Below are 24604 nucleotides of genomic sequence, written 5' to 3' on the forward strand. Positions count from 1 at the left end.
TTAGTTTTGTATTTTATAGGTAAGAGAAACTTCACCATCAGTTGTCTAATAACCTTGAGAGACGAGGAAGGTGACAGTGTAGAGAGTGGATGGATGGATGGATAGATGGATAGATGGATGGATGGATGGATGGATGGATGGATGGATGGATGGATAGATGGATGGATGGATAGTTATTCCATGTGCCACACTGGAGAACACACGACTAGCCAGCAGAGTGTCAACAAAGAACTGAAGATCCTGGTCCAGAACCCACTGAGACCATCAGAGTCTAGTGTACACTTGGGTATTTGGCCAGTGTCTCCAGTAGGCATGAATCATTGCCTACTGTGTACCAGGCATGTTCTTTTGTGTTAACTCAAGTGTGAAAACACCAAACACATGGCAGTCTTCTACACTGAGATAGAAGCTACAATAAAGGAAGTGAGAAAGAGAAGGGAAGTAAAAAAAAAAAAAAAAAACAAGACAAAACAAAAAGCAAAAAACGAACCAAACGCTCAATGAAGTGAAGTATGGGATATATCTAGCATAAACAGCTGGTGGAATGGTCTGACAGTAGTGGTAGATGTGAGCAGAGGAGTCGGGGTTAACGTTGTCAATCTCCTGAGAGAAGCGAGAATGAGCCCACTGTCATGGTCAGCGTGGGAAGAGTGCTAGGCTTGTCAGAAGATAAGATGGGGAGATGGGGAACCTCAGCAGGATTCTGTGACCTGCTTGGGGTGAGGGGGTGGCGTGGGGGCCGGGGTGGGGGGTTCTCAGAGCAGTTCTCTTGCCAGTGATGTTTATAGGTCACCCTGAGGTGCCTGCCAAGAAGCCCATTTATCCCTGGTTTGTTCCTGCAGAAAGAAACCTGGGGACATGCAGTCGCCCACACCTGAGGAAAATAGAGGCTGACCTAAAAGCCCTAAACATTTTAATTTGCAAAACCATTGTTGTATTAAATCACAAATGGGAGGCAATTTAGCAATGCATCTCCAAAATTGCACCAGGCTCTGGCTGTGACTTTGCAATTTATGTTGAAAATGAACATTGAACTCTGTGGCATAAAAAACAGATTGTTGATTTTGTGATTAATTTGGTCTCTAAGGCCAAGGAAACTGTTGATGCTGTATATCAGTTATAAAGTTGTGGTAGAATTTGTGGAGCAAAATGAAAAATCAATATCGTAACTACAGGATAGCTCTCTTAAAATCCAAGGTGCGTTTTGTTGCAAATTGCATGGAAGAAACTGACCCCCAAAGGGACAAACCTACCTTCATTTTTTTTCACAAGTGTATATCTAGGGTATAGAGGTAGAGGGAAATGTTGGGTGTTATTACAGTGTTGCTGGGGGTACTAGGGGAAAGATCAAATTGTTGCAATTTAGAGTAAAACCTCACTTACAGTTATGTGTGTCCCGAGGCAACCTCAAGGAGTGATCTCTCTCAGATGGCTGTGCACTCAAAAGCCAGGATGCCTGGGTCACGCTCCTGCCTCCGCTAATCTGCAGACTGGTGGCGTATTCATCACTTCCTCTTCCCGGTGGGTGTGGTGGTCTTGGTTTAATACTTACAGGTGCCTCAGTGAGAAGAGAGCATCTTCCTTCAGCATGCTATAGCTAAGACATCGAAGGCATTTGTTCTCCAGTCTTAGAAGCAAGAATGCACTTTTTTTTGTTAACCTGCGCATTTAGAAGCCAGTGCAAGGCATTCCTTTCTTATCTAACCTTTTGTTTTAGCAAAAGAGAATGATCTGTGTTTGCCCTGGCAAATGAGTTGTCCTCAGACTTCATCAGGCTCACAGACTCATCGATGGGACCAAGCATGCCCAGGGTCATTAGTTGGCAGTTGTGTTCAGATGAAGAGAGCCATTCTGTGATCCCAACTGTCCAGATTTCTGAAGTAGTACTGGGATTAAGAATGACCCATGACCTAGGCAAAGCTAGCAACCAGATTCTTGGCCTCATCCACCATCCTCACCTGTGATTAGGGGAAGAGGAGGAGGCAGCTTCCGGAAGGAAGTATTGATGAAATGCCAGTGGTTGTTTTCATTGCTTCTGGTGAACTTGCCTCAAGTGGCCCTTGGCTTCTGTCCCATGTGACTTAGGATGGTTGAGTGCTCAGTTGCCTTGGATATGTGGGCAAAGGCGACTATTTCTTCCCCATCTCTTTTGCTTCTCCTCCTTTCATTTGAAGCAGTGAATTGTGTGATTTTTTTCATAATACCAAGATTAATACAGCCATGTTTAGTCAATCTTTGTCATCTCCCTTAGGAGCTGACTCTTCAAAAAGGGATGTTCCTGCATTTGTAGGATAATGGTGATGGCTTCACTGTTTGAACCATATCCAACAGCATTGTTCCCTACAAAATGAACTTGAGCTGATGAATAAAAGTTTGGTGTAGTAGCACGGACACTGAGATTAACAATTAATAAATGGAACCTCCTGAAACTGAGAAGCAAAGGACACAGTTGACAAGACAAAAATGGCAGCCCATAGAATGGGAAAACATATTCACCAAACCCACATCCAACAGAGGGCTGATCTCCAAAATTTACAAAAAACTCAAAAAGCTAGTCTCCAAAACACCAAATAATCCAATTAAAAACTGGGGGTACAGAACTAAATAGAGAATTTTCAATTGAGGAGTCTAAAATGGTTGATTGACACAACATCCTTAGCCTTCAGGGAAATGCAAATCAAAACAACTCTAAGATACCATCTTCTCTTGACAGAATGACTAAAATCAAAAACACCAATGAAAGTTTATGCTGGAGAGGATGTAGAGAAAGGGGAACGCTCTTCCACTGCTAGTGGGAGTGCAAACTCGTACAGCCACTTTGGAAATCAGTATAGAGATTCCTCAGGAAAATGGGAATCAGTCTACCACAAGATCTAGCAATTCCACTCTTAGACATATACAACAAGATGTGTATTTATACAACAAGGACATCTTGTTCAATTATGTTCACAGCAGCATTATTTGTAATAGCCAGAAACTGGAAGCATCCTAGATGCCCATCAACTGAAGAAGGGATAGAGAAAATGTGGTACATTTACACAATGGAGCCACTACCTAGCGAGAAAAAAACAATGGAATCTTGAAATTTGCAGGCAAATGGATGGAACTAGAACAAACCATCCTGAGCGAGGTAACCCAGTCACAAAAAGACAAACATGGTATGCACTCACTCATATATGGATTTTAGACATAGAGCAAAGATTTACCAGTTTATAATCCACACCACCAGAGAAACTAGGAAACAAGGAGGAACCTAAGAGAAATATACATGGAAAGGGACAAAATCTCCTAAGTAAATTGGGAGCATGGAAGGAGGGTGAGGGAGCTAGAAGAAAGAGAAGAGGAGAAGAGGAGGGGAGAAGAGGACAATAGGGAGCCTGAAGGTTGAGTCTGGGGAAGGATAGAGGAGAGCAAGATAAGAGATACCATAATAGAGGGAGCCATTATAGGTTTAAAGATAAATTTGGCACTAGAAAAATGTTCAAGATATACAAGGATGACACCAACTAACAATCTAAGCAGTAGTGGAAAGGCTACCTTAAATGCCCTTCCCTGATAATGAGATTGATGACTACCTTATATGCCATCCTAGAGCCTTCATCCAGCAGCTGATGGAAGCAGAAGCAGATACCCACAGCTAAACACTGAACTGAACTCTAGAATCCAGTTGCAGAGAGGGAGGAGTTTTGAGCTAAGGAGACAAGACCAGGCTGGTGAAACCCACAGAAACAGCTGACCTGAACAAGGGGGAGCTCATGGACCCCAGACTGATAACTGGGAAACTAGCATAGGACTGATCCAAACCCCCTGAATGTGGGTGTCAGTGAGGAGGCCCCGGCAATCTATGAGGCCTCTGCTAGTAATCAGTATTTATCCATGGCATGCCAATGTACTTTGGGAGCCCACCCCGCGTAGAGGGATACTCTCTCAGCCTAGACACACTGGGGAGGGCCTAGACCCTGCTCCAAAGGATATGACAGACTTTCAAGATCCCCCATGGAAGGCCTCACCCTCCCTGGAGAGCAGAAAGGGGGTGGGATAGGAAGTTAGTGAGGGACAGGGGAGGAGAGGAGGGAGAGGGGACTGGGATTGACATGTAAAAACAATCTTGTTTCTAATTTAAATAAAAAATAGAAAAACAAAAATAATAAATAATTTTTGATGTATTTGATGAGTCAGAGGTAAGGGGAAAAAAAGTCAGACACAGTGGACATCAGTGATTAGACCCTAATCTCAGAAGAAAGCCCTGGAGCATGGAGTATCCTGCTAGAGATACTGCAGATCTTGCAGACTGTGTAGGTTTTCTGCTAGGAGCAACATCAAAGCCGGCGACTTTAGAGATTAAAGTGTGTTTGACAAGCAGAACTTGCCATTGCCCTGCTACTAACTGCACTTGGCCTGTTGTTCCCAGCCAGAGCTTCACCCAGAGCCGCAGCCCTGCTCTGCCCCTCTAAAACCCTGTGGGTCAGCCTCAGTGCCTCAGCTATCCGCATTGTCCTGCTGCAGAGGGGACAACACCTTCCCACGGCCACTTCCCAGGCCCTCTCTTATTTGTGGAAGAATTTCAGAGTGTTTTGCTGACTCCAAGAAGATCAAACAACAGGAAGACAGGGGTGTTTCCCTCAGCGTGGACAAAGGACTTAGTCTTTTACCTTAGAATTTCTGTTTTCTCTGATGTCTCAGAGAAATATACTCCCATACTTTTGTTGTTTGCCTGTTTCCAACTGTGGTGGGACTGTCTCAGCACACTCATCTGTAAATTGAAAATAAACGACAACAAAGAAAATTGCCTTTCTGATAAATTGTTGTGGAGCAAGATAAGACTATTTTTCAGGAATACCTCCTCCTAGAAAGTAAATTATGATATCATTTTGCTTTTCAGGCTAAAAAACAAAACAAGGGGGGTTTCTAAAGTGAAGGATCCCTGTTTTTCTCCAGGAGACTCTTGGATCCAGCCGTTAGCTACTCCATGGGACAATCAGATACAAGATTGGAAAGGCGAATGTTGTGGAGGGGAAACACCATGGCGTAAAATCTCATTAGTGGAAAGTGCTTTGTGCTGAAAGATAGGTCTTTCTGGTGGAAGGCTGGCAATGGTGAATGGTGGGGGACTCACTAAAATATCTTAAATCGTCTCCCTTAAGCATGTAGCATCCTTAGAGGTCAGACAGAGCCGAAACTTGAACAGCTGTACAACAAGCCTCTAAGATTGTCTTTAATTGTGTCCCCTTTCTCTAACAGCAGTAATTCTTGTTTATATTGTCAAGAACCTTTCCACTGAGCACAAGCACACCATACTTGAAGGTCAAATGCTTAACCCTTCTGCATGGTTACAATGAAAACGGACCCTTTTGTTTTCATTAATGTATACCCCAGCCACGGATACAGGGAGAATGGGGGCCCCAAGCGTTCACCAAGCTGAAGTAACTTATTGTAAAAGACCCACAAAGGGGGCATATTTCTGTTTCCACACAACACTTGTTTAGCCTTTGCCTCCTGCATCCAACCACAAAACAGTAGAATCATTTATCAATGGGCAGAATTTTTGGGTACCATTTTGTTCCTTTGACCTCTGCTACTTTTTACTGACCCAACCAAATTGCTTAAAAATTTTCCCTTTCTGCTGTCAGTGTTTAAAGCCGCTTAATGTCTCTGAAGTGATCGCCTTTCTCCTGAGCTCTTTATACTCCTGTTCACCACAGCACCTGTTACTGTAGTGGACCATGAAATCGCGAATGTCATGCAGCTCTTATTGACTGATAATACTTTATTAAATATAAATAGAGTATCCTCCAGTCTCTGGGCAGATGCCCATGTGCCCACAGAGACCCATGTATTGATTTGTGGAGGCCAACCAGGAAAGGAGTTTGGTGTATTTGTTTGTTTGTCAGGCAAGAGATATTTCTTTTTCTCCTTAAGAGTTAACCAAAACTCAGGGGACCAGTTCAGCAAACATTAAATATGAGCCTCAAACATGAAGGCCTCTTTGTTACTGAAACAAAAATGCCGCAGCAGGTGGTAGACTCGAACACAGGAGGGAGGAGGAGGTTCAGTTGTTGCCCATTTTTCTAATCCTTTCAGAATACCCATTGTCCAGATCGCAAATTGAAACTGTTCCTGCTCAGTCTCATGGAGACCAGTTTAGCATGAAAGGGCTGCGCCCGTTGACGCTTCTACACACTGGTTTCATCTTTGGGTATGAAGTGTATCGCCACCAAACAAGACAGGAGAGGCAATTATCTCCCAAAGATGAGCCAATAACATCTGCTTCTCAAAGCATGAAACTGTTCTGAGTGTGGCGAGTCAGAGTGCGGTGGGAATGCACGCCAGCAGCGTGGTGCTGTCTGCCACTGAGTGCATCGCGGCAGCCGTGTGCCTTTTGTTGTCCTGGGGGCTGTCAAAGCAAGTGTGTGCAAACCCCAGGAGCTCCCTAAAGCTGGGGTTAAACTCTGTGCTGACCTTGTCTGTTTAGCAAGGTGCTGTGTACTAGGGTGTGTAGCTTTTAAAGGGGCTTAACAATCTAGGTTGGAATATTTAAGAGGTTTTTGCTTTTCCTTAAAGTGGATCTCAGGACACCCTCGTTAGGTTGCATTAAAAGATGAGCCAAAGGGCAACGGCAGGCTCCCAGATTAGTTCCTATTGCTGCCTTGATGAAGGCACCCAGGATCCATTCATATGCCGAGCCCCTCTGTGTTCCCAATGAGCCACCCATAATCGTTTCTTTGATTCCAAATCCCAGTTGGGACTGTTGAAGAAAAATGAATGCAGTGTAATGATAGTTTTCTTTTATAAATTTGTGAGGGAGGCGTCTGGAGCTGAAAATCATGTTCCCCAAAACTTCAGACACAAATCCTAATAAGTGACAGATGCTCCACCCCGAGTGCTGTGTGAACACTGGACGCTCTTTCCTGCCAGAAGGAAACTGCATTCTTGCCGCCTCTGCTGCACATTTGGTCCAGTGAGGGCTGTGGCTGGTGATGCTGGTGATGCTAAACTTATGACCAGCATTGCAGCTGCCAAGCAGAAGAGCTTCCCCCACCCCGTGTGTGTGTGTGTGTGTGTGTGTGTGTGTACATATGGTGCTTGGATAGAACCCTAGCTTAGCATGTGTCACGCAAACACCTTACTACTGAGCTACTCCCCAGCGCATCTTCATCTTCGGAGGTGGAGCTTGAGGTAGGATTTCAATATGTAGCCCCAGACTGCCTTAAACTCAAGATTCTCCCACTTCTACCTCCCTAGTGCTGCACCACCATACCCAGCTCCAAACGTGAGGACTTCATAGCCTTTCAGATAACAGCAGTTAGTCTTTCCAATGATACGTGCATCTCTTTCATGTATGGCGTTTAAAAATGGGAGAAAAGATGAAAAACCCACAAATTATTCTTAACACTTTTAGCCTTTCAAGTAACAATGTAGAGTAGTTGTTTCCAGACCTGAGTCTCTTCCCTTTCTCCGTTAAGAAGTGGTGTTGGTGGTGGTCACTTTTAACCCAGTGTGGCACAGCGTGGGATCTCCTGGGAAGAGGCTCCCAGTGAGGATTGCCTTGGTCAGGTTGCGTGTGGACATGCCTGTGATGGAGTTTTCCTAACTGGGTTAACTGAAGAACCCACCCTGAGTGTGGGCAGCACCGTTTCAAGTGCAGGACCCTGAACTAAGTGACAAAAGTGACCTCAGTCATTTCTGCTCTTACTGAATGTGACCAGCTACTGCAAGTTCCTGCCTGCACTACTGTACTGTAGCCTGGGATTGTGAGCCACATAACCCTGCCTCCTCTAAGTTGCATTCTTCAGGGTGATTTCTTGCAACAAAAGGAAAGGGAACTAGATCTGTGTGCAAGTAAGACTCCCGGAAGTCAGGAAGAGAGCCCCTGCTCCCACTGGCACAGGCTGTCACTGAGACTAGGCACTTACTGAAGCCTGGCATCATTCCACATGGTCTTCCTTACCATTCCCACTCCCCCTCTGGCTCCTGAGCCAGTGTCAACGCCCTGAACCTGGGTGTCACCATGTGCAGAATAAGTTTGCTCATGCTACTGACCTACACAATAGTTGGGAGGGTTTAATGGGCTGCCATGTCATGCATCAGACCTGCCAAGCTGTGTAATTTGATCTGTTATATAATGCTTTTGTTTTATTGCCACTTATTATTATTGATAGTTATGAGCAGTATGAGCATGTGGGTGTCAGAAGACCCCTTTGTGGAGTATGTTCCTTCCTTCCACTTTTATATGGGTCTGGGGATGGAACTTTCCAATTCAGATCTGTAAGCCTGTGCATCATAGGCCTTCACTTGCTAAACCATGTCCCGTGTCTTGGTTTCTTATCTTTAAATTGTGGTGATGATTAAAATAAAACCATTTTACTGAATCGTTTCACCGAATTGTCCTAGGAATTTAAATTGGGAATGTATGAGAAATGATCAGGACAGGATATGGCAGTTGGTGACTGTTCAATAACTGATAGTTACTGTTATCAACCCTTTCTGATAAGACTTGCATAGCAATTGTATGACATGATTGTTCTTTTCATGCCTACTAGTAACACTTTAATAAGTAAAATCTACATAAAGTGCCCATTGACAGGTACTGAAGCCCTGCTAAAGATTTCTATCACACGGCTAACTGGGTATATGGTACATATCTACACTCAGCACTGGGATACAAAAGAGTTCTATCACAGAACTGTGTGAGAGTGTGCATGCCTGTCCGTCTCTGTGCACCCTCCATTCAGGGCGTCCATGTGAGGCACCTCCAGGTCTCCATAAATGGTGCTGCTCACAGATGGGGGCTGCATTTGATTGAGTGGATCTTTTCCAAGGACAGATATGGCAACTGCTCATGGCACTGTCCCTAGATTGTCTGGAGTTTTAAAAATCACATTGTCAATACCCATTTCATTATAGTGGGCCAGAGTTTTCACTTTGGGAATCTTAAGAAAAATAAGGTGGCTAGATTTTTGTGATAATGTGTAAGTCATGGCTTTGTTCTTACAGGTGTGTGTTTTAGTTTTTCTTGTCATGATCAAGTAAGAAGACTAGTTAGTGCTTAGCTGGTTAGTGTCGTATGACGCTGCTGACATTGTGATAGTCAGCGAAGAGGACATTCTAATAGAGCAGAATCATACTTCAGGAATCAGAATCTGTCCTAAAAGCTTAATTAAGCACCTTCTGTCACCCTCACTCACCCTCCACCCTGTCTGTGTAGCTATTCTCTACTAAACCAGAAGCTCCTGGTGCCTAAGTATTCTGACCTTTGGGTAACCACTGAGGGGCGAGACTCAGCTATCATTCCTCACACAGGAGGTTCCTTTGTTCTCTGTTCTGTGTGCCTACTATAAAGTGTTCTGAGCCTGGCTTTATACATCTGACTGCTTTGTACACTTGCACAATTAAGATAATACAAGAAAGCAACTTGCAGTATACAAGTAAGTAGAGGCCTGTGGTGGCCTCTGGCCTCTTGAGTTAGATGTGGCTCTGCTGCTTACCTGTAAAAGGAACTTGACAAATTACAAACCTTTCTGAGCCTCCGTTTCTTTCATCAGTAAACGAAAGCACTGTAATTTCCTTCCTCTTAGACTTACTAGGATTCAGAGGTGCAGGGCGCACGAGCAGTGTCTGGCATGCTGGGCGATGTGCCTCTTGTGTCGTCATCACTGTCACTACTTAGATAGCACTAAGCATCACTGGATACGGATTATCTAAGAGATATGCACTGTGAATACTGAGAAAGAGGCCCAGGAAACAGCATAAGGGGTGGTTTCGTCTTCACTTCTGACTTGACTGGATTTGGAATCACCTAGGAGACATCTCTAGGTGACTGGCGAGGTGTTCCCAGAGAAGGCTATTGGAGGAAGTAAGGCACCTTGAGTGTGAGTGCAATGTCGTCCCATGAACTATAGTCCCACCGTAAATGAGGAGGAACAAAGAAAGAAGCTAGCTGGGTACAAGCATTTGTCTTTCTCTGCTTCCTGATTGTGGATACAATGGGACCAGCCACTTTATCTTTCTGCCACCATGACTGCCCCACCATTATGGACTGTGTCTCCTGAGACCATAAGCCAAAATAAATCTTACCTCCTTAAGTTGCTTTTAGTCAGGCATTTGGCCATAGCAACAGGGGAAGTCACTAAGACAGAAAAGACTCAGTACTGTAACTGGCCAATGTGCTTTGTTTCTCTAAATCTCAGTAGCAGAGTCCTAGGCTGAAAGAGGCAGCTAATGCATATTACCATGTAACAAACAGTAGCATTGCTGCTCTGGAGATCTGATGTAGACAAGATGGTCTGTGTGTGTGTGTGTGTGTGTATGTGTGTGTGTGTGTGTGTGTGTGTGTGTGTGTGTGTGGGCCAGAGGGGGAGGGTGATTTCCTAAAACTTATATCTGCTGAATGTTCATAGACACTTTGAACTGCAAGTCTCTAAAACTGAACTCTCCTGTAGCTGGGCAGAGTAACTCCCATCATCACTGTGCCTCAGTTTCCACATTTAACCCGGAGACTCCTCTCACATGGCAATAGCTACTTTAACTGAGATAACATGGGTGAGATGCCCCTTAGCCTGGCAGGAAGATGCATCCGGTGACTGTGGCTCTTGCCCTTAGTGCCATTGTGGGGACAGTTCTCCAAGCCTGAGGGGAGCAGGAAGGCCTCTGGCTTCCCTGTCCCAAGCCGTTAAAATTTCCACTGGGGCTTTGGCTTGGATGTCACAGAAAGAATGGGTGAGTGGAAGGGGGAGGGGTGGAGAGATACAAAGAGTGAATGATAACAAAGAGCCTTTTCTGCTTCAGCTCTTGTGTAGAAAACATATGTTCAGTGATGCAGGCAGCAGTTGGGTTAAAGACACACTGTAGGTCCGCAGACAAAGGGCCCACGCTCGGCCTGCATTCACCGAGCATCTAAACAGATTCACTCGTCTCACTAGTTAGGGACTGAGCTGTCAGCTGGATCCTCTTGCAAGTGTGATTTCTTTTTCCAGTTCCCTTTCAAAAGCCTCCTCCTCCCCTCTCCCACAATGTTTTACACTTCATATAATCCAGTGTGCATGACAGACCACTTTGGTCTTTGTGCTCTTGATGTTTAGGGGGAGACGGGAGTAAACCTGATGGAGAGTTTGGCTGGATAGCTTTCACTTGCCCAGGGACTGGAGGGCACTCAGCCACCTTTAGGCCAGACATCATCAGTGTCCGCTTCCTTAGTACTTGATGTAGGTATAACCACCGCTTCACCTTCAATCAGCAGTTCAGCCATGAACAGATTAGTATAGCAAGATTCTTAACGAGTGGCGGCTGGAAATTAGGGGTGTGTGTGTGTTGTGGTGGGGTTGGGAGGGTTCTTGCTTTTATTTATAGAGTGGATAGCTTTTGGTAAAAAGACAAATGACAAGGCCAGGCACCTCTACAGTAGTTGGAAAGAAGTCCGCTGCCATTCCAGCATTCATGATGGGAGATAGATAGGCGTGGCCGTGCTTATGTTTAGATCCACGCACTGTTCTGTGCTGTGGATTAACCCCTTAGTTTTCTGTGCTGAAACTTCTGCAGCTATGGTGGGCTTATTTCCATGGGCAAGACTTTAGAGACACAAGTCTTATGTGTATGGAGTAGACGTAACACTTTTATTTGAAATATGCTAAGGATACTGTTGCAGTTCCAATATGCTAGAGCTTTATGAATTAGCACACTGCTTATTGGGCCACTAAATGTCTCTTGGTCATTTTTCACCCCCAAAGAGGGCAGGTGAAAGCTGACAAAGAGAGAATTATCCTCGTACTGTATAGAACATACTAAAATTCAACGAAATGAGATGGTTTTCTAGTGGTAAGACTCGTGTCTGTGAAGACGTCTTGGTTTGTGTTTTCATGGCCGTATTCTTTAGTCTATTTCCATGCTGGCGGCTCTTTTCCTTTGCTGCTCTTGCTCTTGCTGTTTCCTGACATTGTTTACTGGTGGAGTCTCTTGTTCTGGAAAGTGCCAGTGTATTCCAGCAGAGAGGCAATAGTCCCCTTGGCTTACAGCTGTAAACGGTCTGGGAGCTCAATTTGGCAGTGGAGGCAATTACAGTCCTGCTAATGAATAGGCAGTCAAACTCTATGGTGTCTTCCAGTCGGAGGGTAATTACAGCACCTGGAACGACATTGGACAAAAGACACCATGTAAATGTTTTCTAGCAGGAAGTGTCAACAAAGTCATCACTACCAACATGTGTCACAGCTGACAGAAGCAGCTACTGAGTGTATCATCGTTTTACCACTCGCCTATGGAAAAAAGAAATTCCCTGGAAGGAAACTGCTTGGAAACGTGTGCACAGGCTGCAGGGTGTAGCAGGTAAAGATGAGGCAGAATTGCTCCCAGTGTGCTGCCTTTCCCCTCGCCAGGTACGGCGTGTCAGCACACAGCCGCGGACCGAGGAAGCGAGTTGATATTCATGCCCATGTTGAGCAGTCTCTTCGTGGAGTGATGGGAGGGAGGAGGAATCATGAGAGTGTGTCGGAGGCACCCTCCTCCTGGGGACCTGCGGTTCGCTCTTGTTTTCAGGGTCCTCCCTGCCATGGCTCCGGGGCTGTCTTGGTGAGAATAATTAAGCCGTATCTTTCACCCCTCTATGAATCAAGTTTATTAGGTAGACAGCACTAGCAGTCATGGCATAGGCCAATCTTTTAGGCTACATGGGAAACACTAGGAAAGAACAATGATTTTGTAAACTCCATAAAGGTGGGGGGGGGAAAGGCAGTCAGTAAGTATGCGGAGTCTAGAAATCAAATCCCATTTCATCATAAGAAGCCGTTGTTTCAGTGGCGGTAGTTAATGTACTGTATGGGAAAGATTTAAGGCTAGCTGGGAAGCCTGGCCTCCCCTCTATTAGGCTGCTATTGAAAAGCCAGCAGTGGAACTCCGACTAGGTGCTCTGAGGTTTCTTAATGGGCTGTCGGGGGCAAGACACCAGGGCTGTGCTGTACTGCCTCTTTCCTGTGCATTAAAATACAGGGCCAAGCGATCACACACACAAGTATGAATTACCTGATGCTTTCTCTGTTCCATATGGCCAGCCATGTCTTTGGCAATTAATCATGGACCAAATCGGCCAAGGGCCCTCTGAAGCACTGAAGTCAACACTGAGTTGTACCTGTGCCAGTGGGGGCAGCGGGTTTGCGGTGTGAAATAGAAGGATGGGGGGCTGCTGGCGCCAAGGCCCAAGCAGCTGGCTTCTATAAACAACATGTTTCTCCCTCTTCATCTTCACCTTGCCCCCCCCCACATTTCTTTGTGTTCTCTTTTCTCTTCTCTCTCATTCCCTCCCTCTCCTCCTTCCCTTCTTTCACTTCTCTTCCTTCCTCTTCTCTCCTTTCTTCCCTTCTTCCCTTCCTCCCTTGTTCCACGTTTCCTCCTTTAGTAAACAGAAGCTCAGGCTCTTTCCCCACCATCTGAAACACCATAGCCGCAGCAGGAGTAGAGTCCAGCCCTAATACCCCGGGTGAGGCATACATATAAAGGCCGTCGCCCACAAGACCCCACCAGGAACTTCAGCATGGCAGCCATGGAGCACAAAACTGCCCTGAGATGTTGGACCACGCTAGGGAGACAGCAGATGGACTGCAGTGATTTCCCTACTAGGACGGGAAATTGCAGACACTGTGTGTGTTCTATGGAAGAAAATACGCCACCATTCTCAGTCATAAGGATTTTAAGATTTTTTTTAAAATCGGTATCCATTCCACCTTTCTGGTGATTTTTCCCAAATCTTTTTTATACATGACAATTTCTACCATCAGTTAAACACTCTGTACGTGTCCGCATTGTGCTGACTGCTTTATGCAGCAAGCCACACTGCGGATTTACAGCAGCCTGAGGAGGAATACCTCGCTATCACTTATACCCTTTGGAATTGAGGACACTCATTAAAGAATCATTTCTCCACTTTTTTTTTCTCCTCAGACATTTTCCATTAGTCTCCTCAACTCCCCAGTTCTCTGGCCCACAGATACCACAGTGGATATTGTGGTGGGCACATTTGGTGAGCTCTCCATTCAAATGGGACGGGTCTTTGAGACAAACTGAACCAAGTGTGCCTTTGGGTGGGAATGAAAGGCTTCATTGTTGGCAGCCTCTTAAGACTCCTACCTCTGAGTACCCCACCCCAAGACCAGCTTATCTCCCTTTTGCCTTGTAAACAGACTCTGGAGGAGAGGGGAAGGGACCGAAGACAGCTGCCTCCTGGAGCCCAGTAGAGGTGGCACCCAGTGGTGGCTTGGTGTTATCTCTTAGCCGAGGTCAACCAGGATGTGTTTTCTCAAATTCAGGAAACAGGGGAAAGAAAGTTTTAACATTGTGTAAACATTAGCACCCCCAAAATCTCTTGCTTCCAGAGAGGGAGATAAAGGAGGCAACGGGGCTGAGAGGAATGTTTATTTGTTCTGCTGAGCTGTGGATCCAAGAGTGAGGGAAATCTTTGGTGGTGCCCGTCCAGTTTAGAAAATGTGAAGGCATCACTCAGCATTGAGCTTCAGAGGCCACACAAAAGAGCCATCTTGAGCTGACAATCAGTAAATGAAGGAAGACCTGAGATCGACCTCTCTTTGATGGGACTGAGGCTATCTCTGTGGGTTCAGAACCTTTCTTCTTAAAGGGGGAGGGGATGGAAGAAAAGAGGAAAGGAAAAAGGACCCCTGGACTTTTGAAGAGGGGAGGCTGGCCGGGTTTGTGACAGTGCCGATGTGGGGAATAGCCTTCCTGGCTGATAACATCTGAAACCAAGTTTCTTCACAAGTTGAACCTTAGCCCGCAGTATCACTTGGAGCATAGCTTTGTAATTTGTGAGTGCAGGGGGAAACACAATCCTTGCAGAAGACTGCTGTGCGTGCATAGTGTGTAGTGTTAGGAGGGCTGCTGTCCACATGATGACAGGGTTAGTTCTTTGGTGGTGGTAAGGAAGGGAGCTGGGGAAGCAGAAAAATCTTGTGACTCTGGGATCCTGGTGTTGGCATTTTGAAATTACAAGAATGCCCAGTGTAAATAAGCTAAGCAGAGGCATTATCAGCCGTATCTGTGGAATGCCATTCCATTTCCCTATATGTCTGTGTATCCTTAAGCAAAAGTTCTCTGACTTTTGGGTGGTAGATTCAATATAAATTTTGGGATTTTAGACTGGTCAGAACTGTTACTCCATGTCAAGAGAGGATCAGAAGAATTCGTGACTCAAATTGAATTATTAGTGATGAGTGCATGTACTTTCTTCCTGTTCATGTAAGGACTCCTCTCTGAAAGCCTGTGTGTAGCAAATTGTGCACTTTGGGATGTGTATTCATATGCACATTCATTATTAAGCATGTTAAAAGTTACTGAATGTAACTATGTGTTCAACAAAAATTAAGTGAGTTGTTCTGTTTTAATTTAGTAAATTAAGAATTAAGAAATTCTAAGCTGGGCGGTGGTGGCGCACGCCTTTAATCCCAGCACTCGGGAGGCAGAGGCAGGCGGATCTCTGAGTTCGAGGCCAGCCTGATCTACAGAGCGAGTTCCAGGACAGGCTCCAAAACAATACAGAGAAACCCTGTCTCGAAAAACCAAGAGAGAGAGAGAGAGAGAGAGAGAGAGAGAGAGAGAGAGAGAGAGAGAGAGAGAGAGAGAGAGAGAGAGAGAACTAAGAAATTCTTTTCAAAGAAGAATGTGAATATAAGCCTAAAATTCAAGATTTCTTGGTCTCAATTTCTCTCCCTCCCTCTTTCCCTCTCTGTTATGGATTTTATTTTTGCGTTGGTTTTGTACGTGTAAGGGAGAAGAGACAAAAGGCTTTGTGGAATTCTTAATGTCCTTAGTGTCTCCAGACTCCTAGTTGGTTTCTCTCTGTTGAAATGGCTTATTACCGAGTGTGTACATGGAAAAAATGTGACATCACTAACAGAGAATCCTACTGTGACAGTTCATCCAAATGGGAATTGCCTTTGGTGTATATACTTTTTTCCCTTAATTATATCACTTCAGAGTAGGTTTTGCAAGCTCCTTCTTAGATGTGTCTTCATGAGCACTTAGAACCAAAGTACTCCTTTGACATCTGTCTAGGTAACCACTTGTTCATACTGAGGTGCCCTACAGCATATCATTGGGCCTCACTCATTCAGTGGAGTCCTTCGGAGTCTACTGCCATGGCATGCTGCCCTCCAAGGTGCCTGTCTGTTCTGAAAGACCAGCGCGTGGAGCAGGAAACATGGAGATGACTAAACACACTCTGTGGACGGTGATGTGGTTTAGGACATGCTCAGATATGGTCAGACCAACTGAGTTTGGGACAAGAGTGTGGCCCGTGCAAGACTTTGCTAAGGGGGTGTGGTCTGAGCTGTGTCTTATAAGTAGGGCCCAAGGGAGTGCTTCCTGAAGACCTTTCAGGGAGTTCCTAGCAGTTTATATGGAGCAGATGGCAAGAGATAAAATTGGCAATGCCAGCAGGATGCATATCATGATACCAAGGTTTCCTTTGTTTTATTTTGGTTTCGGTTTTGCATTGCTTAGGAATTTGAGCTCTTTAAAAATATATTTGTTTTTTTTTTCTAATCTTCTGACTTTAGCAACTAAAACATGCATAAGCAGAAATTCCTTAGTTGTGTTGTGCTTTGGAGACCGGAGGTCCTCATCTCTGATGTTACTTTACTTCATGGAGCACCAGGACTCTGTGTAGACACCTTCACAAACTACTGCCTGGGTAAAGCTGGTTTATATGAAAGAAAGTAACTTGTTCAGACTTACACTATGAAAAATGACCCCTTTTCCTCCCTCTTGCCCTCCTCTACCTCTTAGTCTCCTTCTCTTCAGGGGCTTGTACATGCTAGGTGACTGTTCTGTCACTGAACTACATCCCAAGTCCCCAACATTTTATCTCTTGCAGTAAGAAAATTTCACATATGGGTAAGATTGATGGCAGTTTGGGATCTGTCATGTACATATAAGAGGTCTGAACTGAGAGGGGACAGGAAGAGACAGGTGTAAGAGAGAAGGGCTAAGGTGAAGGGAGTGTGTGCAGGGATCAGGGGAGACTAGATGATTCCAGGGATGGAGTCTGTGTATTGTGCTGATAATGGTAGCACTTGTTCTAGGGTAGGATTGGTGAGGAGAAGAGAGATAGGGTAGGAAAGGAGGTTCAGATGTGAGCAGCTGGAGGCTGTGGTACCGAGTTTGAGGTGTCATGCTTAAGGAGAGATAGCCAGTTGTTGGTTGTATGAGGCAGAAACCAGTGCAGAGGGGAGATAAGTAGATGTAGTGAGTCTACAGGGACCCCTTAAATTAGACAGCAGGCAAAAGAGACAAGAGAATGAAGCGTATGACCTCAGGATGGCAACAGTTGATGGTCTCAGGAAGAAGATTCACCCAGGAGATGAGAAGGGATGTGCCAAGGGTTGAGCAGGAGCCTAGGGGAGAGTGGTCTCTCCAATCTGATGGATGGAGGTCGGGCCAGTTGCAGAAGTGAAAGCCACTCTAGGAGAGCCTTTGCACTTGGAATGTCCAAAGGGATGTGCTTGTGTTCCTGGCACACTGGAGGGCTCTGGTCATGGTTGCCAGATAGCTTTATAAAAATGTTTAACTTTCCAGTAGTCAACACTTTCTGGCATCCTTTTGTTGAACTAGCACAACTTTGGATGTGGAAGATGAACCGAGCACTAGAACCAGAACGGCAGGTGCACTGGACAAGCAGTCTGTGTGTCCATGTACAGATCGAGGAGGCCTTGCCACAGAGGAGACTCAGGTTGAAGGTCTAGTCCTCTTACGTATAGGCTTGGTTATTCTTATTTGGCCATTGTTCTCTCAAACTTTATTGAAAAGGAGTGCAACTCTCAAGGCTTGGTCTTAACCCTGTGGCTTGCTTTCCATGTGAGAGGGTGAGGGAAGAGGCGATGTGTTTTGGCTAGTAGGAGATTGTTTTTATAAAATGGAATGTACATGAGTGTTCTATGTTAGTACTAATGGAAAATGCCTACTAACATTCCCCAGGTAAGTCAAGCTTGAGGAGCTGGCATTAGTGTAAGGAGAAATACTAGTTAATTATCATGTAAGAGGAATGCTCATTTGACATTCTGAAATTTCCTTTTGTTCAGGGACTTACCTCTAAACTTAGGAAATGCTCTATAGTTATGCCATTGCCATCTGGCCTTCCCTCTTGAGTGTGGCATGAGGCCCACAGGAATCCCCAGGATAAAATTAGCTGGCACTCCTGGAGTTCTGGGAGAAGGGGATTCCGTTGGCCTCTTTTCAATTTATGTGATGCATCAGCGGTCCTCATTGCAGTGGATGGGCTTTAGTTATCAGTACTACTGAGCTCTTCTATCTTATTGCAATGTGATATTTCTCTGATATTCTCTGATATTTCTGATACCTTCCTTTATGATCCAACAGGAGTGTACTGCCATTTGGGAATCCTAGCAAGCAATGACCCACATAGAGGGGGGCAGGCAGACACCTTGCTTTTACTGTCTTTATGGTTTTCATCTCAATTATGAAGAGTACCACTGTTTCTCCATTTTTCTATAAAGTGGATATTTCTATTTTTTATATGGGCCAATTTAAAGAAAAAATGTTAGATGTTGTATAACTTGTAAGGACATAAGAGAATGCCTGAATCCCGGGGAACTAAAACCTGGGGTTCTGGCTATCTTAGAAGATCATAAAGTTAATTCTTAGCAGTGAAGAGCCAGCCCCTCATGAAGCAGATAGTGCTCTCACAATTTGCCATTTTTATGAGCCTATCGTGTATGTAACAGTGATTTCTTAAGAGTCATCCATTGTTCTTTTTGTTTGCAGTACTTATTTTTCATGTTTCTTTCTCATTTATCATTTTGACAAATAGTAAGGTGGTTAGTGGGAGATGGTGGTAGACGGGACAGCATCCTCTGTTTCTGTGACACAGTCTTGTACACTCCTTCTCTTCCCCTCGTAGAGACTCCTCACTGTGTATGGAAAGCAAAAGCCATTGGACACAATTGAAACGATGGTAGGTGGGAGGGCACACTAAAGACACTTTGTAAGTTAGTTTCACCGCACTTAGAGCCTATTGGATGTGTCCATTGTCCTTTGTTTTGGTGAAGTATCGCATGCACACAGGCATGGTAGTACACTAGATGGCTTTTTTGGGCTGCTTTCAGCTTTAACTGTGTGATGTAGTATTCCAGAAAAGAGACAGAGCTATTCCAAGTAAGACACAAAAAAATATTTAAGAGTCAATAAATGCCAGTAATTGTCACAAATTTTAAAGATGTTTATTGAGATATACTGCCCTTTCTGACTAATATGCCCTTATTTAGATCTTTGCCAGATCTTGATTTGGAAAATGCAAGGGAAATGAGTGACAACGCCCCCAACCTCTGACATGGGTAGAAATTGAAAGTAGTGTTTCAAGAGAGAGGCCATATAGAAAACCTCCACGGGGTGGCAGTAGACAGGGAAGTCACAGAGCTTATGTTTTCTTTGATGTTGTTGTTTTTTAAGGCAAAACAAACAACTCACAGTGACTAGTCCATGAAAACCATTTCTAATAATAGCTCATGGTAGGCAGTTCCCTGGGAAAAAAATGGTTGGTGTGCTGAGAAAATGAGAGTGAGAATGCATAGCGTCTGGACACGTTTCTTTAGGCAATGGTGCTTTGGAGTTTGCCCTGTGTGCCATGTACATTGATTAAACCCAGAATATATGCTGGCCATTTTTGACCATCATTTACCGTATTGATTTGTTAGCAAGGGAACTGTAATAAAAAAGCCATTGATTTACTGTCCTTATTTGCTTATGGGCTTTTTTTTTATTATTAATTTTTCACTTTTTCTTTCTCTTTTGGGAATCATTTCTTCTAGACAAATGCTGTGCTTCGTGAAGTTAAAAGAGAGGGACTCCCTGTGGAACAAAGGAATGAAATTCTGGCTGCCATCCTGGCCCCGCTCACCGTGCGCCAGAACCTGAGGAAAGAATGGCACACCAGGTTTGTGCTTCTGTGAGATGGGGTTTGTGTCCCTGACCTGGCTCAGCTTGCTCCTCTCACTTGTGGCCATAGGAAGTGAGCACGTTGAAGACATTCTGAGCTGAAGTTAGCTTTCCTGCTCTTGGTTAACCTCCTCAGTTATCATGATGCCTGACGTTGTCCATATGTGTGTATGAGTTCTCTTCGAGTGCAACATTTAGCCTGCAGGTTTGCATCTTGAGCATAATGTAGCTTAAGTACCTGGTGCACAAGCACCCTTTCTGATCAGCAGTCTGAAGACAAGCTTTACTATTGGGTTAGACAGACGCCTGGGAGGTCCACCAAGTCGACTGTGTCCCTGCAAGCGACAGACTGGAAGCAGTGTATTTATCAGTCTCATTTTCAGAAGTGGCCGAGTAGAGATTCTTTTGCTTCAGCCTGCTTTCTTTGTGCATGGAGCTACCTGTGGGTTGGAAAGCTGTCACTGGGGGGAGGTTTGTATAAGTCATCAGTTCTGATGGAGTGTGCTTACAGGGGAAGTCTAGTGTTATCTTGCTAAAAACAGTTGGCATCTGAGAGGTCAGAGCTGGCTCCCCCAAATGTTGGGATTCTCTTTATGCATAGCTGGTAAAAATCCTGGACCATCTCCACACAGGAGGGAGAGGAATCAGGAGATGATACTGTGTTTTTCTCACAGTTCTATTTTATGCCTAGAAATTCTGTGTCCCTGGGAGTCAAAGAACAATTTTATTGATGTCCATGATATTCTTTAAAACTTCATATGGCAGAATTTATATTAACTGATAGCTTTACTGGTAATTATAATCTTAAAAATAGATGTGTTTGAAAGGGAGCATTTTCCAAGAAAGGCAGCAGGAGCTGTTGCTTCTCACTGGGCATCAGAAAGCTGCTTCGTCAGTGGCTGCATGATCTCTGTCTGATTCAGGCTTGTGTTTAAGAGGAGCATCCTCATTTTGAGTATTGCCCTTTCTCACAGTGTAGTCACAGTAAATGAGTTTCCAACTGCTGTGACAAAGGGGTGATTTGCCATTTTAACTTTCCATAATTAAATTTTGCGGTTTTTGTGTTACCATTATTATAATTGTATTATATCGTATTAAATAGTGGAATATCAGCATTGGGACATCAGAAAGGTTTCTTTCTCTTTTTGCCACATTCTATCTTCTCTCTGGTGCTCCTTATTAAATAAGAAAGGAGAGAAGAATGTATCCCTTATATTTTCTCTTCCACACTCTTCTCCGCTCACCAGGAATGGCTGTCTTTTGTTGGATGCATATAGTTTGTCACTGGCAATTTCCTATGGCATCAGCTCATTAGACAACATGGCCAAGATGGCCTGTTTAAAAGGTGTCTGGCTTCAGCATTTCTGACCCTTTGCTGCTAACAGTTTAATCAGGCGCTGGAGCCAGTGCTGAAGTTGATGTAGTCTAGCATCTGAAACAAAAATTCGCAGGTCCTTTGTGGCAGAAGCAGAGGGAAGAAGGGGCTTAGCAGCTGACACTGTGCAGACCCTCTTAAAACCAAACACCTGAAAGAAAATTTCAAGAGGTCCGTGTCCTGAGAGCTCCCAAGGCAAAGTGTCCTTGGAGTATTAAGTAACCGTATCCTCCCCACCCGCCCCTGCCCCCATTTGATGTTTCCCATCTCGATGCCCTATCTCAAAGCCTCATCCATATGAGCTGGATAAACAGGCGGTCACCATATCCCTCTCTTTGCTCATCAAAGCACAGCCCGGCGTCTGGCACAGGCCAGGCCTTGCATGGCCATCCTGCGGGTGGTGGTAAAAGTTATAAACACTCCAGAAGGTGCCTTTCTTCCTTGCTGTCTGCGATTTAAAGATGGGCTTATTGTATGCTCTGGAATTACATGAAGAAAACAGTAACAACAAATTAAAAGCATTGTGCTTTAACAGAAAATAATTAGCACTCACCAGAGACCAAGCCGTAGATTACAGCATTTCACCTTCATCAAAGCTAATAAGGAACCAGTTAGATTTAGATAATAGAGATTTTTTTTTCCTTCAGAAAGTTGCATCCGGGTGACTAATTGACTTATGACACTCATTGAGCTGTGCGACTTCAAGACCTTTAGGTCAGCCCGACCCCCGCTGGCATAGCTTCAGTGCCAGGCTACCATCATAAGCCCTTTCTTCAGCAGGTTCATCTGCCCTCGTGATCTCCAGAGAACCTTTCAAGTGGAACTTGTAACTTGGTCATAAAATATGTGTCCTTCTCTCAGGCCAGGAGTGGAGCCATTGTCTGGGACTCCACATGCCTGAAACCAAAAGCATATGTTCCCTGTGATTTAGCTTCTTGAGGAAAGTGTCAATTCTGCAGTGACTTGGGGTAACTGAGTTTGTCACAGTGTCACACAAGCCCGTGATTCTAGAGGGACATCTGAGCGCTGTTGGGTTTTCTTCCCCAAACTCGATAATCTTATAAACAGTGCCCTCCAAATAGGCTTATTAGGGCTGTCTATTCACTTCCCCGGAGTTGAATGATCCAAAATACATCAGGAGCACCGTGTGAATGCTGGGTAAGTGTTAACAGAAGTGGTACCGAATTTCTGAAGATTTGCCTTTGTTTATACAGTCCACTCTGCCTGATGGACAGCTTGTTATAGCTTTTAAAGAACTGGGCAAGCCCTCTGATCTGACCCCTTCTTGACCTCCGCAGCCCAGAGGTCAGTCTGCAGCTAATAAAACCCGAAGCTCTTAGGGTCTACTGTAGGAGCAGGCAGAGAAAGAGCAGCTGCAAGAGCTGAGCAGCCCAGGATCGGCTGCTTTGGGTCACTGTCTGATAATGAAAATGATTACCAAATTATATGGAAGTTTAACTGCAATAGTGAGAGAGAGGAGGGTGGAGCCCAGCGTATTGGGTTTGATAAATGAACTGTGAAGAGGCCCATCTGGCTCTCAACATCTTTTCTCCCCCTCTTTCCCTACCAAGGGGAAACATTTTAAAATAACAGCAGTACATATAGACTCAATGACCCATGCAAGGAGCTGGAATGGATTAAGATTTAATGGTGACAGTGGAAGGAATTATCATTTGAAAAGTCCACCAAAGAAAAGGTACAGTCCAGTGTACACGCCTGACTTGTTTTTCTAGATAAAATCTAGAGATCAGTGTCTTTGTTTATTTTATACACATCCCCAGCATATCACCTAGAGTGCTAAAAATGCTGAGGCATTGATGGCATAATTATCCATGTTCAGCTTCAGGAATGGAACAAGCCCCCTTTGCCTTGAACATGTCAGAATGACTATCAACATTTTGTTTCTGCTTGTTTGCTCGGTTTCAGTGATGGAGGTTAATGAGAGTACTTTACAAAACAAAACCAAGTGTCCATTCCAGCATATGGCCTGTCTGCATGTCGCAGCACTGGGTCTGTGCATGGCTCCTGGGCACTGTGTCCCAACTAAGACTTTGTAATTTTTTCTGGAAAAGACGCACTGTTTACCCAGTGTGTAAAGTTTATTTCCTGAGTATTCATTCCACAAATGCGTAGTGCCCTGCTTCAGGTGTGATGCTGGAGACCTATGGCTCTGTTCTTTTCTGCAAAGATGATGGACACATCATGATTCTCTGCTTTCTGAGTCTAGAATGGTTTTATTCATCAAGCATCTGTATACTTTGTTTGCTTAACTATGTACAGAATACTGCACGCAATGCTGTTCCTGCGATGGTGTGCTCAGCAGCCAGCTCCAGGCCTTCTCTGAGTATGAGATAGCACAGGTTTCTAGAGAGATGGTGGAAGGCAGTCAGGAGGAATGTGAAGCTGCTCTGCATAACCTGCTCTGCAAAGTAAGTCATTGTCAAAGTCTTAAAAGACTAGCATTCTGTGGCATTAAAGGCTCTGACTCTGAGCTTTATTATCTGCATAATAGAAGCCTCACCTAGACTGTCATTATATTGAAAATAGAAACAAAAAGCTTCTAAACATTACCCAAAGCTAGCATGTTTTTGGTTTCGACTTGACCATGTATTAGGGAGGGAGGGGCATGGAGGGAGGGACAACAGGGAAGGATCTGGCTAACCATGGAGGTTCAGAGTGAGGCTCACTGTTCATTGGCAGGCAGTGCCTTAACTTGTTGCTGTATGAGGAGCAAGCACAATAATAAGAGAAAAGCAAGGTCATTAGGGGTTTTTTAAACTCGAGATCTAATCTAAAGAGAATGCAATGCTGTATGATCTAAAAGTCCGCCTTGTGAAGTACACCATGAGTGGCTTTTGACGTGTCTGCTCAAGACTGTACAGTCATTATACTGTCTAGCGGCAGCATACTCCCTACCCAAAACAAAGCCCTTTTATCTGGTAATAGCCACTTGAGATTTTCCCTTTTCCCCACAGCCACTGCCAACCACTAGTTTACGTTCGGTGTCTACAGATTTACCTATTATGTTTGGCTCCTTCCGTTTAGCATAATTTCAGGGTTCATCCATGTCATAGCATGTAAGTACTTCATTCTATTTGGTGTTGAATAATATTCCATTTATGAATATGCCATACTTCATTTACCCAGTTATCAGCTGTTAGACATCTGGTTGTTTACATTTGGAACTATTACAAATAATATACCTCTGAATATTCATGTGCACATTCTGGTAGGTTATGAAAAGGCATAGCATGGGTCTGAGAGTGTAGTTCAGTAGTAAGT

At 44.5% G+C, this 24604-nt stretch overlaps 1 protein-coding gene and 1 long non-coding RNA gene across 3 annotated transcripts in view; both read left to right on the top strand.

Annotated features, from left to right (window-relative positions):
- Fto (FTO alpha-ketoglutarate dependent dioxygenase) overlaps window positions 1–24604 on the top strand; it is a 349466-nt gene that overhangs the window by 187023 nt on the left and 137839 nt on the right. Inside the window, exon 8 of one of the 2 annotated variants that reach the window (XM_005079155.4) lies at window positions 19821–19945. The exons of the other annotated variant lie outside the window; for it this stretch is intronic. Within the exon in view, the coding sequence (XP_005079212.1) occupies window positions 19821–19945 (125 nt within the window). The remainder of the gene's footprint in view (window positions 1–19820; window positions 19946–24604) is intronic. 2 annotated transcript variants of the gene reach the window in all.
- LOC121135907 lies at window positions 789–4802 on the top strand. The gene is made up of 2 exons (XR_005873013.1): window positions 789–1521; window positions 4412–4802. It is a non-coding gene; the product is annotated as an uncharacterized LOC121135907 (long non-coding RNA).

This window comes from Mesocricetus auratus, unplaced genomic scaffold (assembly GCF_017639785.1).
Source record: "Mesocricetus auratus isolate SY011 unplaced genomic scaffold, BCM_Maur_2.0 Super-Scaffold_100045, whole genome shotgun sequence".
In the NCBI taxonomy this organism is placed as follows: domain Eukaryota; kingdom Metazoa; phylum Chordata; class Mammalia; order Rodentia; family Cricetidae; genus Mesocricetus; species Mesocricetus auratus.